At 39.3% G+C, this 20218-nt stretch overlaps 1 protein-coding gene across 4 annotated transcripts in view; it reads right to left on the reverse strand.

Annotated features, from left to right (window-relative positions):
* The window catches only part of LOC131095733 (transducin-like enhancer protein 4), a 99622-nt gene that overhangs the window by 52721 nt on the left and 26683 nt on the right, over positions 1-20218 (reverse strand). For 3 of the 4 annotated variants that reach the window (XM_058043795.1, XM_058043796.1, XM_058043794.1), the window contains exons 5-6: positions 15333-15395; positions 7234-7308 (exon numbers count right to left, since the gene is read on the reverse strand). In XM_058043795.1, the coding sequence (XP_057899778.1) occupies positions 7234-7308; positions 15333-15395 (138 nt within the window). The remainder of the gene's footprint in view (positions 1-7233; positions 7309-15332; positions 15396-20218) is intronic. The other variant, XM_058043797.1, reaches the window with a different exon arrangement.

Genomic DNA, 20218 nt, shown 5'->3' on the forward strand with positions numbered 1-20218 from the left:
AGAGATTCAAGTGGCAAAATCCATACACAATTCTACCAAAGCTTTTAAATGTGGCAACTATAAATCACTTCTAAGATTCCTCAAAAGGTATGGTTTTAGAGCCATGTAATACCAACATAAAACAGATGCATGTTATGCATCTCACAGATATATTTCTCTAATGCATCTTGTCAAGCCAATCCTTACCAAGTCAAATTTCTACATAGCACTTACTGAGAGGCGGAGATTCCTTAACTCTAAGTGCTAACACGATGCTTCTTCATACTGACAGCACACAAGTACACACTGTGTTGGATTTCAACAAGTTGTCCTTCCTTGAGATAAAAACCTGGGATGCACAGACTGATCCATTCTTTCCAGCCCATTCTGTGTCTTTAAAATGGCCATTTCTGGTGCAGCTGTGGTCCTGTACAGAGGACTGTAATGCCTGCTCTTCTCAGAGCTGAGCAGCCTCTTCCCACAAGTGTTAGGAGACGTGGATACCATTACCCCTCTCCAAGCAGATTTCACTGTGAGATGTAGTGTTATGCCTCTTTAATGTAGTGCCCATTAGCCAGGTAACTGAAAGTTAAAGTGAATTCTTTTGCTTTAGTGCAGTTTCCTAGTTACAGTGGCTTCGATAAAGGAAGGTCTTGACAAGGATCAAATCATCTGGATTTAAATTGCAGCCCCAAGACTGTGGAAGGACCACTTGTTCTCTTTGCCTTAGCCTCTTTAAAAAGTATAACAGAGAAAGCAGTAGACCTCTGTTTCACAAACAATCCTGAGTTAGTTCATCAGCGTTTGTGATGCATTCATATACCCAAGGACATGACTGTGAAGAATTCAGCAAGCAATAGGCAAGTAACCGTCTTGCTAATAAAAATCAAACATTCTGAAACATCAGACAGTGTAAGACCTCCTAAATTCCTTCTTCATTGATGGACTTAACATGCTGAAATACTCTACTTAGGCAGTATTTTAGTGTCCATCCCAGTTAAGCATTAGAGCCCTTGCTCTGGTCCTACATTTAAGATTGAAGACATGAAAAGTACTATTCACCCACCTGAAGCAATGCAAACATTTACCTGACTCACTCTACAATACAGTCCTGGTCCTCATTCATTGCTGTAGGCAGCAGCCTACAAAGTGTGGTTGGGAAGAAGTCTAGGTGGCAAATATGTGACCTTGTTTAGGGGTGGTATCAGAACTCCTGCAGCTGAAACCATGATACAATAGCACCTTTCTTTAGGCCATACTGTACAGTAAGGGTACCTATTTAAACAGAAAGCATCACTGAGTACATAAACATTGCTGATTTTGCAGTTAAGTGGTTTTGGAAAATCCCTGTCTTTACAATACTGTAAAACCTAACAGATAGACTTTTTTTTCCCCAGCTATCACTGAAGGCAATACACAGCATATAACAGACCAAGATGGAACATAATACATCTGGTATATGGTTGGCAACAGCTTCCATTTACTGGAGTACAGACCCCACTGGCAACAGTATTGTCTGATTTCTACAGCGTGTGAAGTGAAACCACACAAATATAAGTAATTAATAAAATATTACATACGTCCGCGTTACAGAATATTACAAAAATTCTCCACAACTCTTCATATTTGCACTGATTAACCCTAATTTAAAAAACAAGATACAGTGGTCACACAGCTTTGATACTCCTTGAGAAGCATGGAGGCCAACGTCAGCACTCGTGCCGGATGAGGTGGAGTGTGCGAGCCACAACATTCGTGTCACACGCGCTTAGTTAGGCAGAACGAGCAAAGGCCTCTGGCACCAGCATATTGGCAGTGAGAGGCTCTAAGTGGTCAGCACTTCACACTGCAACAGCACTGACTGCTCATATAGTGATAGACCAATATAAATTCAACTAGCTACCACAGCTACTGAAAATGGGACAAAAAGCTGAAGACAGTGGCAGCCCACTCGAAGCGTAGCAACAGTAATTAAAACCCATCCTCGGCAATATGGAACCTGGAAATTATTTACATTCCAATTAATTCCCTCAAAAATCCCTAAAAAGATAATTTTCAGTTTCCTTAAATGAAGACACTGCATACGGAGGAGATTTATTTAAATTAGACCTCACCTTCAAGGCTCTCTCTGAGGCTGGCACATGGGAATAAAGGAACAAGATGATAAATTCCTCAAAAACACATCTTTGCAACCAAAAAACAGGGTGTCTTTAACTCAGCCAGACTTCAGGTGAATAATTCAAAAGCAAAAGTGCTCACCCAAAAGCCTTCTACAAATCAATTTCAGTCTCTAGGCAGGATCAAAATTTTTGCAGGACCATATGACCACTAAATAAAAAATCAGCAAACAAGAGTAATTAAATGGGGAGCAATGAATTTCAACATTTCTTTAGGGTACACAAATAAAAATAATTCGAAGCATATAGCTATTAAGTCAACCTCTGCTGTCCCACTTTAACAACCTGTGTACAATACACAGCCAAAGTATTGGCTGTGTATTGTACACCAAATACAAACCAACTTCTTTTACAGAATTTAAGCTTCAACCACTGCTTATCACAGCTTGAATGAGCAATACAGAAGGGCTGGAGAAAGAAGTGACTATTGTCCCCATGCTACAACACTTTGTTCTAACTGCCCTCGCTCATCCTCCCTGACACCACCACGTCTGAATGCACACACCTGGGCAGGAACAACTTTTCCATGCAAACTGTGTGTACTGGTTCAAGTAGAAAACCCTCACTGCTCCTCACAGCACCTGCACACACGTGAGCCAGAAGCAAGCTGCCGTCTGAGAGGAGCAGGAGGTGCTGCTGCATGTTAAGCAGCATCCGGCATCTGCAGCCCCAGACAAGGCAGCACGGCAATCATGGCAGGCACAGAGGCCAGCTCTTCATTTCAAGTTGTGTGTACCTATCTGCACCACACCAACTTCAGAGGCTTCTGTGCCTATTTTCTAAACAGCCGTTGTTCTCCAGAGCTGTAAAACAATCACTCTCTTAAAAACAAACAAAAATTATGGATATTTTGAGATGGGTCAAACAAGCACCTTAGCCTCAAATGGGTAGAAATGGTGACAAACAGTGCAGTTAAGAAGAAACCTTTTAACATAGTAATTATATGTGACAATACAGAAGGCGTCCTTTCTTTCAGTAGCTGCCGTTTGCTTATTTGTTAAGAAGATAATGAAAGTGGCATGATAAAACAAAATGCTTAAAAATTAAACCAAAGCCATTCTTTTTTTCACTCAGATGCATAGAATGGTAAAGAAAAAGAATTATTTCAATAATTTCCTTAGTAATACACGTAATATTTAAATAGATTTAATAGTGCTGCTCCAAACCAATGAATTATGAGTTTAAAACCTATTAAAATGTAATGTTTTTTTCCTGAGCTGAGGGGAGAGAGATTTAAATTCACTGAATTTTAATATTTCAGCTTGAGCTGCAGGAGGTAGAGAAAGTCCAAATGAACTATTCCATCAGCACCATTCAAGCATGAACATTTTAATCAGTTTTACTTCCTTGGAGTTCTCCAACACAGTTTACGCTGTCATTCTGAAAGCACTTAACACAGAGGGTGTGAAAAACCACCAAGGCTTGTTATTGCCTTCACAATTGATGGCAAATAATTTTGCAGACTTCCTATCATTAAAATGTCACTGCTAAAAATTGAGGTTCAGCATTTCTTGTGCTAAACTGCATTTTCTTTGAACACCATCACATACCTGTTCTTAAGTTTTTGGTACATTTATCTCTCTCCATGTGATAAGCAGGCACAGAAGCCTTCATTTCTGCCTTACTATCCAAATGCAGTTGAAAAAATACTATTTTAAACAGAAAAAAATTCCTAAAAAGTTACAAGTTAATTGCCTGGCTTCTTCGTTAAAATGTAACCGCACTCACACAGCATGTTCCAATTGTATAGTATAATGGATTAAAGAAAACAAACCCCAACGTTTTAAGAAAGTTAGATGACTCAATTTATTAATACAGGAAATGAAAACATCATTCCTAATTAGATCATATCACTGATTTAAGGCTACGATTTGTGTGCTGTTCCAGCAGTGCAATCTTGCAGATTCTAATGTAAAAACACGGCAGCACGACACATGACAAGATCAACTGGATACATCACACTGCTCATCCTGGAACACCCTGCCCTACAGGGAAGTAGCTCTGGATGTGCACTACACACTGCCCTGAGCAAGAGTGCTGCAACACACTGCCCATGGCAAACACCAGAGGTAGACCCTGAATGCCTGCAGATTTACAGTCCTCCTGCAGCATGCTTATGATATATCCAGTTTTGGTTTAGTTTTTCTCGCTGCATCTCTCCAGAAGATGATAGATGATATTTAACTTGTTTGAGCCCATCAATAGTTTTAAACTGAACATGACCTGTGAAAGAAGTCATTATAACTCTGTTTCATTCCATTAAACATAACTAGTTTATTGTCAGGAGAACAGGCAGTCTCTCTGGGTGCTGGGCTCACTTCAGTATTTTGCATTTAAACTGCACGGATCAGTGATTTGGTTCATTTACCAATGAAGATAGAATAATATTGCAAAGTTAGAAGGTGCTTCATCAGATTCCATTAAATCAGAGCACATTCATACAAAAATATATACATGTGAAACACAAAGAGAGATATGATCTGTGTGCCTTCAATTCGTTCCTTTCCATTCTGGTAGCATGCATTTTTAACTCAAGGCCAGAGTTGCTCTATTCGAACCAAGAGAGTTTAGCGTGAGTGAGGTGAACCAAACAGGATGCCCACAAAACAGAGACCTAAGCTACAATCTCATTTCAAAAACTCCAAATACCGCTTCTGTTTTTGTCTGATACACAGTTCAATGGGTTAAACAAATCCTGGAAGTTTCTAATATACCATAGGGTTCAAAGCACACAAACCCTGCCAGACTTACTAAACAGAAAAATAATATAAGACAACATAATCAGATACATAAAAAAACCCATTATTTCCAATTATGTTCTTTGTTTTATTTTTATTGGTATTCACATTACAAAGTATGATAAGCCTTTTCTAGCCCCATGCTACATTTTCAGACTTTAAATCTAAATGCAGACATAACACTGTTGTGGGATTCTTGCAACATGATCTTAAGCTTATTAGATAACTTCCACTCCTGTTCATTCCATTTTTAAAAAATTAATCACTAAAAGACTGCATGAGATTACTTATCTATAAACCTAATGAGTACTCAATTTCAGTCTGTATTGCTCCTGTTTTTCTAAAATTAAAGAGGAACACACATTATTTCCTAAGGCAACGTAGAACAGCTGAGTGAAAAAAGGCAGGTAAAAATCAGGATTGTGAGGGAGGCAAGGGCTAGCTGACTTTAATGCACAAACCCAAATCCGACAGTTTAGAGACGTTTGAGACAACAGAATTTCAGCTGACATGAAAAGAAATTCAGACAGGAAGAGAAAATTTACTTCTGTCTGGTAGGGGCAAGACCAACAGAATTACTGCCAGGCTCCCAGACAAGTGTCTCATCTGTTTATTTTTATTCTGTGTGGTTTAGTGGTTCATGAAAGCAGGACAAATTTAAATAACTAGTGTGATGGCCAGTATCTGTAACATCACACACTTTATACTTGAGAAATCAAATTTCTTTTTGCAGTCTGTCTAATGCAAAGGTGAATTGGCAAAAATGTGCACAGGTAGACTGTGAAGTATGAGTGTGCAAGTACACACAAAACCACACATGCACATTTACACACATACTACAAATGCACATGCAGCACACACATATAAAAGCTTTAACAAAGAAGCCAATCTTTAGCTGCTCACTTTATGCAAAAATGTTAATAAAAGGCAATATTTTTGCTTAGGTAATGAAAACTAATTGGGAAATTATTCATTTCCCACTCTCCCCACTGGAGCATAATAGACATACAACAAATGTTATTCATAATTCTACACGATGCGCTCTGATTCACCCCCTTCTTTCTAACGGGCACTTCAGAGGAAATAAGGGTTACTCTTTTCCATTTATAATTTCTAATTGACTACCAGTGCTTTCTTGTGGTCAGAGGTATACAAAATAGAGCTAGAAATAGCCTATTAAAAACAAGCTACAATCAGACTGCTGCTCTAAACTACTGTCAGCAATGATCAGAAAGTCCTGATTTCCTTGTTAAAAGACAGAGGCATAATTGAAGCCATATCTTCAGTTCAGATTGATTATTCGGCGACCCTTATCCACATCTTCATTCAGCAATTTGAATTTTAATGAAAGTAAATGGAATAATTAGCATTTCAAAGTGTGTTTGATACACTGAATAAAAAAGGAAAAATACTTTTATGTTTAATCTATACACAAAAGAAAAAGCATTTGGGAGGATGCAGAAGATACGAAGTACAGTTGTAGTGTCTTCATTAGAATAACTAAAACAACTGCTTGCTTCAGCTGCATAATTATACAAGAGAATAATGTGTTATTAAGCTATGACTTCTCACCTTTATTTTATGTAGTGTGAACCGCTAGAGTTTTAGCTGTTATGTCTCTTCTCCAGTCACAAAATATAAACACTGTGGCTGCCCACACCTATAAAATCTCTGTACTGGGCTAATACCACTGTCAGCAAACATTTTACAAGAGGAGCTCCATGCACTGTATTTATAGATGACTAAGAGCAGGACACCTATAAGCACAGTGGGGATGAGTTTTTCTGCTGCCCATGTTGATTGTGTGTTTGGTATTTTTGTTTTGGTGGGCGTGTTTTGGTTGATTGGTTTGGTGCGTGGGTGCTTTTTTTGGTTTTCTAAAGTAACAGCTACTTTTTAATGTAAAAATAAAAAGTGTGGTTAATACTCAGAGTCTTGAACCAACACACAGAAGAATATGTGGGCAGCAAGGATGGGGAAAGAAGTCTATCATATCAAGGGTACCTGTTACCATGGCTGCAGAAGCAGACTGGCAGGTGGTATGCAAAGGAAACAATGGTACTTAAATGGAACAACAAAAAAACCACAGGAAAAAACAAATACCGAGCCTGCTTTGGGGAATAGATACAACACAGACATTAATTACCCCATTAGTCTTCTTGGCACAGTGCAAGCAAAAGTCTTCAGCTAGTAACCAGCTTTTATGAAGGTCAAGCTACTGAACTTCACCACTGCCCACAACTTTTGCCCACCTGATGGAAATGAGTTCATGCAAGAGAGAAAGAAAAAGAAAAGCTATTTACAAGCACTATCAGAGCTAAAATGGAAAGACCACATACCCCAATGATTGCGTTCAGTTCTGCCATGGTCACTTGTTTGGCACGCTCCACAGCCTGCACCACTTGTTGCTGGTGCTATAAACGAAGATCAGAAACAGAACAAAATTATTTGTTTTCTAAATTATTTAGCATAGATTCTTACTTTTATTGTCTTTATTTACTTTTCTAAGACATGCAGGATCTGAAGTAACTGCTCTCTAATAGACAGTCACATTGTGTGTTGATAAGCAAAAATATATAGGCAAGGGAAGGATTCTTATCTGTATGCCATTACATGCTGGGAATTACACCTCTGCTTCCCAAAGAGCAGCTCTTTCACAACCTGGCTAAATGGAAAACTGTCTTCCTTTTATTCATCAGCACAGTGTGCTTTTGAATTTAAATGCCATCTTCAAATGTAAGCCTCTTTCCTTACAGCCATGGAAACTTTATGAATAAAGCCCACCCAGTTTTCTGAAAAGAAAGGTGTATCTTTTCAACAAGCACATGGCAACCACATCCCTGAGGAATATACAGATTCTCCTCCTAGGTACATTTCAAAGCAGCCCAACCATAACAAAAAAATTTAAAATGGCATTCACAAATCTGTCAAACATGTGAAAGAGAACTAATTATTTCAATCCCCAACATGTAAATTTTAATAACTTTAAAAAGTCCATCAAAAACACATGGTCTAATTAACAACACAGTTTACAAGCTCCAGTGGTTTTATCAGTTTGAGTGATACTGTATTCCTGCACTAAATTCAAAATTACTGTATGTTGAAAGCTGACTGGTATTTATTTGAAAACATCAACTACAAACAAAATAAGGTTCTCATCTTGCAACCAGATCCATGGCTGTTCAGACCTCCACCAGCGGCAAATTAATCTTCACAGGCAGCCTCGCAGAATCAGCATGACACAGAACAAATAGGTGCAAGGAGGGGTCATGGGGAACTGCGAGTAGGTTGTGTGATCTGCACTGAGAGTGAGACATCGATGATTTACAGCCACAGGTTGAACAGAAAAAGGAGGGAGGTCCTGACAATCTGAAGAGGTGTGAAAACTGTAACAATGATGCAAACACCAGCTTTGCATCAAAACCAACATCCAGATGTGTACAAAGCTTAAGGGAAAGGTTGAGAAGGTCCCCTTAAAGATTCAAGTTTGCCCTGCCATGGCTGTGTATATGGGCAGAACGGAGCCAAGGTACAGACCATCTTGTGCAGCCACTCCTCCTGTGCATCCTCAGCAGAAGCAAAAAGTAGCAAAAGATAAAATGAGGACCCAAATCCTCAAGACCACCTCCAACACAAGAGTTAGGTGAAGATCATTGGGACTCCCCAGGGCGCACCCTAAGCCCCACTGCAGGGGGGGCTTAAACAAGAAGGGCTGTAAAAAAGCGTGCTGCTACTTCAGGGGCTTGGCAGGCCCAGATTTCACAATTCTGAGTGCAACAGACGAACAAAAATGGCATTTTCACTTAAAAGCCCTCTTGCATCAAAGTTCTCAGGGCAAAGAAAAACAAACCTAAAAATCCACCCCTAACTGTATGTCCTGGTTTTGGCCTGTACGGAACTATTTTTACACAGCAGCCACGAGGTTTGGGTCTGTCTGGGCTGTCCTATACCACCACACCTCATTGTTTCAGGGCAAAAATAGGGCTGGGCTTCCAGAAGAAATGGCTTTTGGTCCAGGAAAGCATGGTAGCTGGACGGTCTGTCTTTCATTGGTTTTTTGTCCTAGTCTTGGTGAGCAATTTTACTTGTACATCAGCCTCTCTCTGTACATTTTTGTGATTAGCATGGTTGCTGTTACTGTCTGCTTTCTTATCTCATGGCTGTTTCCAGTAATTTGTTCTTATCTCAACCCATAATCTCTGACTTTTTTCTCCCATAGAGGTAGGTTGTGGGGGAAGTGGCTGCATGTTTTTTTTCTTAGTGGGAACACTAAGCTGGGGAGTGCCATTCCTAACCAATGACACTAAGAAATTCTAATCCCAACTAAGAAAAACAGATAAATGCAAGTAATCAAGGTCATAATTTACAAACACTCCTGGATGGAAGAAAATGGTTTTAGAGTTTGTTTGTTTTTAAGCAAATGAAGGAAATTACTGGACACCACTTAGAATACCACTACTTTTTAGGTGTAAACAGAATCAAAGAAGCTTCAGTTTTGTAAAACTACACTGTCAGTATAAACCAAATCTGCCCAATCTATCTTATAAGAATGTAAAGACTAAAAAACAGGTTGAACATCAGCATACAATGTTCTTGGTATTCAAGAAAAAGAATTTAAAAATTAAAAATCCAGTGTACCCTTATGACAGATACCAGAAAAAAAGGAAATTATGATATTCAATCACCAAGTTCCTGCTAATGTGTTATTAGCTCCAAGTTATCACTTGTTAAGGATAGGTACAGCTTACATCGATTATATAGCTGCAAGCCTAGTGACCCATGACTCTATGTATGTCAACAGAGTGATTATAAAAATTACACCACTATTTTCTGGTAGAAATCATTCACACCATGGAATTTTTCATTAATTCATTGAAAAAAAAAAAAACCTAAAAGAACAAAGCAGAGGTTTTAAAATATTTACTTTTAAAAATAAAAACATTTACTGAGAAATTTACTGTCATCTCCTCTGTCCTACCACAGGCAATGCTTTTTGCACTGAGGAAAAGAAAGCTCTTGTATATGTGAGTGTTCTATTCCAACATCAATTTATTTAAATCCTGCTCCCAGGAGAAGAAAAAATGTCTAAGGCGTCTACAAAAGCTGGCCTAAACCTATCAAAATTATTGTAGAACTTACTTCAATTTGCATCCAGGATTTAGAAAATAAGTCAACTCCACAAAAGTTAGGGTATATTCTGCTCCCTTACAGCAAATACATAAAGAATAGCTCTCAGAAGAATTTGGAAAAAATATTATTTCATTCTTAGGCCAGAGGAAGAAAAGGTGAAGGGATGGACTACCAAAACCCCACTTTCAGATTTCTGCCAGAGCAGTCACACAATCCATCTTTCATTGATTCTAATAGGCTTGGGATTAAGACCTCACAGAGAGGAGAAAACCCGAGGGCCTAGTAACACTGAACCTAAATTAGGTACAGTAGAGACTATTAAAATTCTCCTATTGCTAGCTGCTTTAACATTGATTTCATCTTCAGTGGCTTTGTATGCAAAAGACTCAAAATAGATGGTCTGTAATTAGCCTTTCCATCACTTCCAGCTCATTGCAGCAACAAAGGAGGCACTTCCTCAGCTCCCAAAAGCACCCAGGGTTGAGTGACCCTGGCACTACTTCAAGTTACAGACAAAAACCACACACTTGAGTGAAAAAGGGTGCAGGAAAACCCATGCAGGGTTTTGAAGAGCTGTCCGCTCACAGCCTTTCTGAAACTGGGGTGGGCTGGGATCTCTATCTTACCAGCCATGGCTCCAGAACAGGTGGGGATCTCTACACCTAAAGAACCCAGCTGGGTCCAGGGACCCACTGCAAACCAAAGCCAAGGTTTTGGGAGGGGCAGGGAGCCCAGGGGCCCACTGAGCAGGATGGCAGCTGGCTGGCCCAGCCTGAATTGGTACCCAAGGATGGATGGTCCCAACACCTACTACGTGTGCCTGAACACCCTCCTGAGCCAGCGTGCCAGCAACAAGCAGCATTATGTTAAAACCAAGGCATACACATCCGCCTGTCCGCCAAGTGATCATGTAGCGATTTACAGCCAAGTAAAAACAGCAAAAACAAAAAAGGGTTACATTTTCCCCTACCAAATATAGACACAGGGTTGCAACTTTCACACACATTTAATGCTAGCCTTCGTCTGTGCACACAGGCAAATGACAGATCTGGGTTTTTTCAGTTGTGGGAAAACAGTACTTTGCACTGCATTTAACATGCCAGAGCAATGAGCTCGATACCCTGCCCCACCTGTCATGTAGACTAGTGCTGTTTCTCCTTTCTCACTTTTTCTCATTTCTTCTCCCCTTTTTGTGTTCTATAGTGAGCAGTGTGCCTGTACTTGCCTCGTTTTGGAAAATCACTTCATTTAAGTCTCACAGCGTGTAGCAACAACTACAGAGACCACAAGAAGAAGCTAGGCTTTTTCACCATCACAGCGTCTTACCACGCACTTGTCACCTAGCCCTGGCTTATGCACGGGCACTGCAACACGGTGGAAAATTCCCAAGCTTTTCATACCATGTCAGAGCTCTCCACAACTCCCAGTGACAGGCAGAGCTGTGCTGACAGCAAGTGAGCAGCCAAAATTTCCCCAGGCACGGACACAATTACACTGGTGTTAAAAACCCCTAATTACAGCCTGTCTTCAGGGTTGCCACCAACATCCAAAGCAAAACTCACTGAAAAATTTGCTTTGAAGAAGCAAGCAGCCTCTGCTATTCCTTACATGTATTATTTTGTTGTTTATGATATGTTTAGAGGCAGTACATGTCTTGCTTAAGAACTGCAGCACTGCCCTTCTTGGAAACCCTATCTAGAGACAGCATAATGAGACAAGGCCATGCCAAAAATGCTAGTGAGAACTGGAAAGCAAATACACATTTACCATGGAGTACAGCACACACTGTAAAGGCTACAAGGGACAAGTTGGGTTACTGCATCCAGGCACCATAACCCAGACAAGATATAATAACTACTTCACAAAAATGTGAGAGCGTTATTAGCAATATATGCATTAATTGCTAATGAGATGCATTTCTTGGCAGAAGGATTACAGCTCTCTCAGAGTTCCTTTGCATTTACTGTTTAGCTCTAGTCTGGGGCAAGTCTGAAGTGGAGGCAAATAGTTCTGTCTTCTCAACCTCACATCTCAGACCAAAAGCTATTTCCTCTCAATCAGTATGCAAGAAATCCCACTCTGCTTCTACATAGTGGATCTCATACTTCTCATTCAAATTTACTGGACTTTAGAAACACCTCTAGGGGAAGTATGTACAAAGAAGAGCAAGCATATTATGGTCCACATCAGCCTCTTTAAAGAAAAACCATCAACTGATATCAAAAAGTTTGAAAAGAGACGACTCCAAGCAGAATTTCCTCTAGATGTTTACATGTTTGCATGCCAGTGCTTTGCATTTTATTACACTAGAAGGTACATCTAACGACCTTAGTGTGCACAGGGAAGATGCCTGTTAAAAAACAATCCATCTAGTTAGTTATTAGCTAGCTCACTGGCAGTTGGAAAGGAAAGTGAACCTCCCAAAAAAGTTTATTACAGCCTCCTTCAGCCTTCCAAAATGTTTACATTGAGGCATGTAAATTGACAGGGACCAGTACTTGCTTTTCAAGTGGCTTTTGCAAGTAGTGCTGAGCTCCAAGTTGCCACAACTACAGCATTTGCTGTACATCAGCCAGTTTATATGTGTTTCATGAATATAAACACAGACAGTATTTACTCAAAAGAAGGTGACTGTGATATGTATCTCCAGACACACTGAAGAAATGCCACTATCCAACACTGGAGGTCATTCAGCGCTTAGCCCACAATAACAGCCAAAGGTTGCAACCAGGCACAAATACCACCCTCAGCAGACAGGAACTAGCCCCAGCTTGAAAGACACAGGTTGTGAAAGTGTCATACTCTGCTGAAGCTGGTAAATTCAGTTGAGAAGTGCCAATTAGCAGAGGCACTGTCTATGGCTATAGACATAAAATTAATTGCACTGTACTGGCTAGGTCATTCGAGCATGGGAACACTGAACTATCTACCAACTGCAGCAGATTAAACTAAATTAACTGAATGACCACAACCTACACCCAGGCAGGCACCCCTTTCATTTTATGCAATAGGAACTACTTTGATCGCACTGGTATCTCACCGTATCACACAGAGGTGGAAAATGACTGTTGCAGCACAGGAAGCTCAAAACCACAGCAGAAATTGAACACACATTGCCCCTGAGGTCCATATCACATTTTTGACCACAGAATCACTCTTTCCTACAAAAATGGGAAGCTTGTATTTCTTGGTGCTGTTTTTTACAGTCTGCCTAAACTGGAATAAATGTAAAAACAAGGTATCAGTTGACTGTGTGTTTAGGCAGGTTAGAAACTTTGTTTTAAATATATGCTTAGATGATGTACAGCACAATAAAACTGCCTGAGGCCTGGAAAATTTACTGAATACTATACTGGACTGCCCCCAGAAACAAAGCAGACAGTAGTACACAGGAGGATGATGTATTATAAATGCATCCTTTTCACAAGTTCTCTATGTGATTTTGCCCACAATTTCTTACTTCTAAGTGAGTTATCACAAGCCATTGATTCCTTACAAAGTTAACAAGCAATAAGACAAGTTAACCTGGTGCTATTATGAGGCAATAATGTTGCCATCAGTGCATGCAACCACTGTATTTTGTTCATTTTTCCCTCAGGCACAATATAAAGAAGCCTGATCACATTTTTCAGCCATTATTCCACAATTAGACTGCATGCAAAATGCATAAACAGCAAAGGCATGCTGCAATTCAATTCTCTATTAATCTGGATGATGAAATAAAGAGACTTCCATTAAGACATTAACTTTTTAAGGATACAAATTAGAGGGAAACCAAGACTATTACTACTCAAACCAGAAGCTCAGTTCCTTTTTGACACATCAGTGTATGCCAACATATACTGATTTAAATATGTATTCTTACTTGAAGAGGTCAAAAAATCATCAATATGTTCCTAAAACCATTATAAAAAAGTCACTGGCAGCTGCGCTGTCAAGACACATGAAAAGCTTTTTTTTATGCTTCCCCTCTCAATCCTTCCCTGCTGTCTATATATGGTATGCTATCTCTGAACAGCAAATAAAAATGTGTAACTGCACCCTATAGAGACTCTGAAGCAGTCAAAGTACAAAACAGCTACTTGTTTTAGATCGGTGAAGGACTTGAATTCTGGTCCTCCAGCAATGGAGCAAGAACATTACACATTATTTAGTTTCCACAAATCCATCTTCATAAGCAGAGAATACAGTGGCACTCACAAACACCGTCAGGTTCTAGTTTTGATGGCGTAATTCTTGTTTCAAATACACACAGACACACACACGTGTGGCACGCACAAAGCTCATTAGCTGAACAGCAACATGGACCACACAGCCTCTCATTGGCAGCCAGCTGAGCAGCTCCCTCGAAAAGCACTGGCGTTTTATGTAACAACTAAAAAGCCAGGAGGAAGTCACATCGCGTTCTCAGGCATGACGTTTTACAGATGCAACACATAAAAATACACCTTCCAATTCTGTCTTTGCAACTACATATTGTATTAAAATGACACTGTGCGCTAAATTGATGCACACAAACCTGCACCAACAGATCCCAGTGTCCAGTCCCTTTCCTTCAGAGGGGTGGACAAGGGAGGCCAATATGCACCAAAGGTTTCCTTTCATGAACCACACTTCCTATTTACTTCACACACGCCAGTTGCTTGGAAGTTTCCTCATTAGCTCCCATCTACTCCCCTAAATCCCAGCGCCTTTTAAATTATCTACAATGCACTCACAATAATACTAGCAAATCATAATTTGGAGAAAATTAATGGTTAGAGAAATTAGCTCACAGTGAGCTTCAATTTTCTGTTTATATTCCCCAAATACACAAAAACATAAAAGGATTTAAGGTAGAAAGTAATCAGGGATACAGAGAGCAAAGAGCCAGCATAAAAACTGTGTTTCTATGCCTGCTGTGTTGAACATCACTATTCATGTACCAAAACAGAAGTTTCTGCTGAACTTTAATGTTCACTGCCAAAGATGGAGCACAAATTATGCCTTTCTAGCATTTTTGCAAGCTGTCTTTGATTTCAGACCCACAAAATCATAACTGCAAGAGAAACTACATTGTATGTTGAAGAAAAATATTTAAACTAAAATTCTGCTTTGACACTACAACACATTCCACTTCATAAATATATTTAAATGATATTGCAATAGGCTTGAAGATAATGATGATAAAGTGATAACAGCACAACGGAAAGTCATCTACAAGTGCCAAGAGATCCATAAGGAAACAGTCTCAACACAAAGCCCCACATTTGTAATAGATACAATGATGCAATCGTTTAGATCAGAAGCAGTACAAATGACTACCTACCTCTTGGGAAAGGAAGGGAATGACTTGTGCACATATAGCATTCAGCCTCTTGACAATTTCTGCCTGTAAGTCACAAGAAAAAAGAAGTTCAATTACATAAATTCTCAAACGCGACTGTCACCCATGAACCCTAAAGAGAAATTTGTTTTCTTTCAACTCTGGCCATACTCTGGCCCAGAGATGTTCTCAAAATAACAAAAGTGTTTGCACAGGGATCCAAATGTACTTAGGAAGCTAGTAATTTCTGGCTAAAATATTTTCCTTAAAACCACTATTTCGAACTGATACAAAATGTAGTTAATTTTGATTACATAATCACAGGAATTTAAAGAACAGAATCTTCAGGAGATGTAACAAAAAAGATAAACAAAATTCTTTGTATCAAACTGAACTCTCTCTAATGACGCAAAAGGAAGGATCACTTCAAATAAGAGCAATGCCATTGTAAACAAAGGGAACAAATTCACCGTTTACTTGTAACAGTGTGTATCATGAGAACATTAGCATTGCAATATACAATGTTACTGATAATCATTCTACCATATATTTCAGGAAGGAATACTGCAGCCTTGTAACACACTTCTGCTGTTATCTATTCTCCTGGTTAGTAGTAGCTACTTTCATGTGGCAACTGTAACCACAAATTAATAATACACATTGTTTTATTTTCATATCAGAGATCAATTCTCTGTATTTAATCTGAAAATCTCAATAGAGACAGAGGAGATCTGTTTAAATAATACAAGAATTACAGCTCCAGAAGCAGAATATTCAAAGCCACACAGACTTTCCTACTATAAATCATAATTTTCTTACACTAAATTCTAACCAGGATCAGCTCCTCATTTTACGATCAGACTTTCCTCTTGCAAAGTCACGAATTATGGGATAAAGACATACTAACATGCAATTTAACATTCCTTCTTCTAAAGGCAAACCTTCCAGCCTTTTTGCTATGCTGTCTTTTAAATAGCAAACACTTGGAAAAGAATCTGTAGATCAGAAAGGCTCACAAGCAGCACTAAAAAGTCAGAAGTTCAAATAAAATAAATCTGGGTTCAAGGAATATTACAGTTAAAAAGCTATGTAACCAGCAGATATGGTTTGCAAGAGGTAAGAGCACATGTGAAACTAACTCTGCCCCCTTGTGCATACTGTGTGATACACATGACTTAATACATACTATTTTGGAATACACTTCTCCCTTTCTCTGAAATCCACCTAGATTCCCATACAGTATTTATATAGCAATTTCTATGTTAAACTGTCCTTGTATCTCCTCACTGGTTTTCACTGTTTATGCAAGTCCTCATATCATTAAATTTACGCATTTTAATGGGGTTTTTTTCGTATTTGTTTAATACATCTTTTCTATTTATTCAGGAGCATAGGTACCTTATAGGATACTTTATAATATGTTCTGTTCAGCAAAAATCTAAATTATACACAAATTTCAAATACACCTATAATATCAGATATTATCACAAGACAAAACTTAAATATTCTTTTAAATAGACAGCATTCACTACACTAGTTGACAAGGAGATTTATAACTGCTTGTTACACAGAAGCAGCACAGGGAGTCACAAGTTGTGTGCACCTAAGCTTCAGCCAGAAAGGCTACATTATTCAATACAGCATTACTTGAACAACAGCATTTGATTAAGGAAATGTAGACTGTAACATAAGGCACAGCTGTAAAGTACCTGTTCTTAGTGGTTCTTGGTCATTTCCAAATTTTGGGTTCCAGCCACACTGTTTGTTTTTTGGTTGTTTTTTTTTTTTTTGAGAAATCTCCTGAGTGCCCTAAAGCCAGTGAGAAAACTATGCATTCTATTCTTCAAGGTTTTTCCACGAGCAGAAAATTCCCCAGTGCCCCTGTCTTGGGGTAAGCTGAAGCCACTCTGACCTGCCATTTAACATAGACATGTGCCTTCGTAAAAAAAAAAAAAAAAAAAAAAAAAAAAAAAAAAAAAAAAAAAGGCACATCATGCTTTCTTCTTCTGCAACACAACTCCTCCCATCTTTAAAATGCCTGTCACAACCTTGCCCTGCACAGCTCCCCGTGGGTAGCCTTTGGAAAACCCCTTTTCTACCACAGCTACATCAGCTAGATAGCTTTACTGCACTGCTAAGGAACCGAGAATAAAACCAGCCCGAAGAGCCATGCATGAGCTCAGCATCTAATTTTAAAAAGCTTGTAGATTCATAGATTTTAAGGCCAGAAGGGACTGTTACAATTGTCTTATTTGACCTCCTGGGTAATACAGGCTGTAAAACTTCACTGGCTTCCCCACCAAACCTGTAAATTACCGTTCAGCTAGAATATAGCTTAGTCAACAAAAATAATTGTATTCAATTTACTTTGAGGCATTTCGTCTCAAGTAAGGTACTCAACCACAGATACTTCAAGTTATTTCAGTTATTATGTTTTTCTTTTGATCACTTCTCTCCCTTCTCCCCAACAGATGTATGTCTCCCTTCTACTGCTCTTCTGGCCAATGTGGGCTGAAATACATTTACTCAATATTTATAGAAAAATTCACCTCTGGCAGATTCCAAACCTGGGAAATGTTCAACTAAAAAGAGTTTTGTAAAAAGCTGTAAGTAACTGAAAACAGGTGGCTGAATATGTACAGTTACACAACAGCAATAAATGTCTTTATATCAATCCCACTGGAGTGCAGAATCAGTCCTTGCATGCTGTATGCAGGGAAGTGAGCTGATGGAGACAGCACCCAACTCATCCTGTGGAGAAGAAAAATAGCTAAAACAGGTTCAAGTGACGTCAAAACATCCCTCAGCAGCATTTCTGCTAGGCCAATCACAACAAAGCCAAAAAGCCCTGGCTATGCCGAAGTGTTTGCATTTTTTCCTTATTAAAACAGTCTTCACTTTCCCTAACAAAAAGCATCCCCAGTTGCTTTTATGGTTGTGTATACAGTTATCATCCTCCAAACTCAGGCAGCAAGGAAACAGGCCAGCTGAGCAGCAGCAGACTGAAGAGACACAGCATGACTGAGACACAGACTGCCTACCTTTGGAGACCACATGCACTCTGAAGGCATAAAGGAAAACACTGTGTACATGCACAAATGATAGGAAGGTACACGCTCTGTACCAGTAAAAGTATCACACCAGGCATTTTCACATGGTAAATATGAAGTACACTCTGTCTCAATACTTCAACTGTTTCGACAATTAACTGCAGGAGATAATGCCTGCAAGAGGCATTATTGTCTTTCACAAAACATACAGGAGAAAGGAGTTAGCTGCCAGAAGCTAGTTGGATGGGATTCTTGAGATGCTGCCCTGAAGCTTGAAGGTGTAGGTACTGATGACATAGATTAGCATCTCAGTAGACCTATTCCTAGTACCCCTGGAGGAAGCCTGGAAACTCATTCTTCTTTGCCTAAGGTACAAACTCCGATGCAAGGTAAAGCACAAATTCACATTTCTACTCACACACATTTTTACAACCCTTCATTTGAACAACACTTCAGGATTTCTTTTTTCTGTTAGGCATCAGGTCAATAGGTTTTTCATGATCAGTCTAACTGCCAGGAGAAGGAGAAAGTATGATTTCATAAAACCAGGCATCCAATTCCTCACACAGAAAGTCAAAGTTGCCTCGGAAACACGGCTGCTTCCAGAGTCATCTAATTTTACCTCTTTTGTCCCATAGGACCAGGCTTTAGAGAGGCTTCATTTATTTACAGGCCCTTCCACTGGGCTTCAGTTATCAGCCAGCAACGCTGTGGACACACACACTTCTAATGGCCTATGTTTTGAAACCAAGTCTAATCTGATGGCACAGTGCCCAAACTCCTTTTCCAGCATAGCCATTAAAGGATGTAGGTTATTGCTGTTGTCACCATTGATATTTGTCATTGTAATGTAATTAGGGCCCTAAAATGATGCATTACAGCCCTTGGCACAGCTTCTATTAAAATCTTTTCTTCTGCTCACTGAACTGCGACCTGCTTTCTGATGAATAACAGACAGACAGCTTTAGGGTGAGGAACAGATTCATCAAAGTAGTATTTTCCAGCTCTGGAAATAAAATAAATAAATAAATGAGTACAAGGGCAACCTGAAAAGAAAAACACAAGGCGGGGGGGGGGGGGGGGGGGGGGGGCGGGGTGAGGTTAGGGGGAAGGAAAGCAAACAGCATACTTGAATTTCATCTGACCACTTGAAATTCTGATTGCATCTAATGAATCTTTCTTAGGACAATATATTCCCAGCCTGTGAATCACATGGTTAATCAGGGCTCTAATCTGCTATCCATCAGCCTATGCCAGCACTGTAAATTCCAATTACATTTATAGGTTATGTGGGTCATGCATTCCCAAACAACTATATTCACAGATATCCCATGTAAACTGGCACGTTTTCTGAAATGCTGTTGTTAGTGTTACTGAATGTTATAATACTATTCAAAGCTTTATGAAAGCTCCTGATAAACAACTGCTAAATCATTGCCTGTGGATACAGCGTGACGCTCTGAAATAGCATTAATGGCCCAATAAAAGGGTGACTGCTCATGCCAACGTATAAAAAAGATAGCTTTTGCTGCCACAGTTTGTCAAATCTGTTAACAAACACCGACACTTCTATTACTCCTTTCCCTGAACACAAAAGATGCTTGGTTTTGCATAAAAACACACCAGCATGGAACCAGAAAAGATGAAGGAAAGGCAGAAAGGAAAGACTTGTGCTCAAATCGCCCTTTTGCTTATGTAATGCAAGCCTGTATTGTTTGCATCCTTTAGGAGACACCTACAAGACACTGTTTTAAAAATTTTGATCTCTTTTCATCAACAGTTTCGTGGTATAATTTTAAAAAGAGAAAGATTAAGTATTTATTAACTACAATGTTAACT

This window comes from Melospiza georgiana, chromosome Z (genome assembly GCF_028018845.1).
Source record: "Melospiza georgiana isolate bMelGeo1 chromosome Z, bMelGeo1.pri, whole genome shotgun sequence".
NCBI lineage: Eukaryota > Metazoa > Chordata > Aves > Passeriformes > Passerellidae > Melospiza > Melospiza georgiana.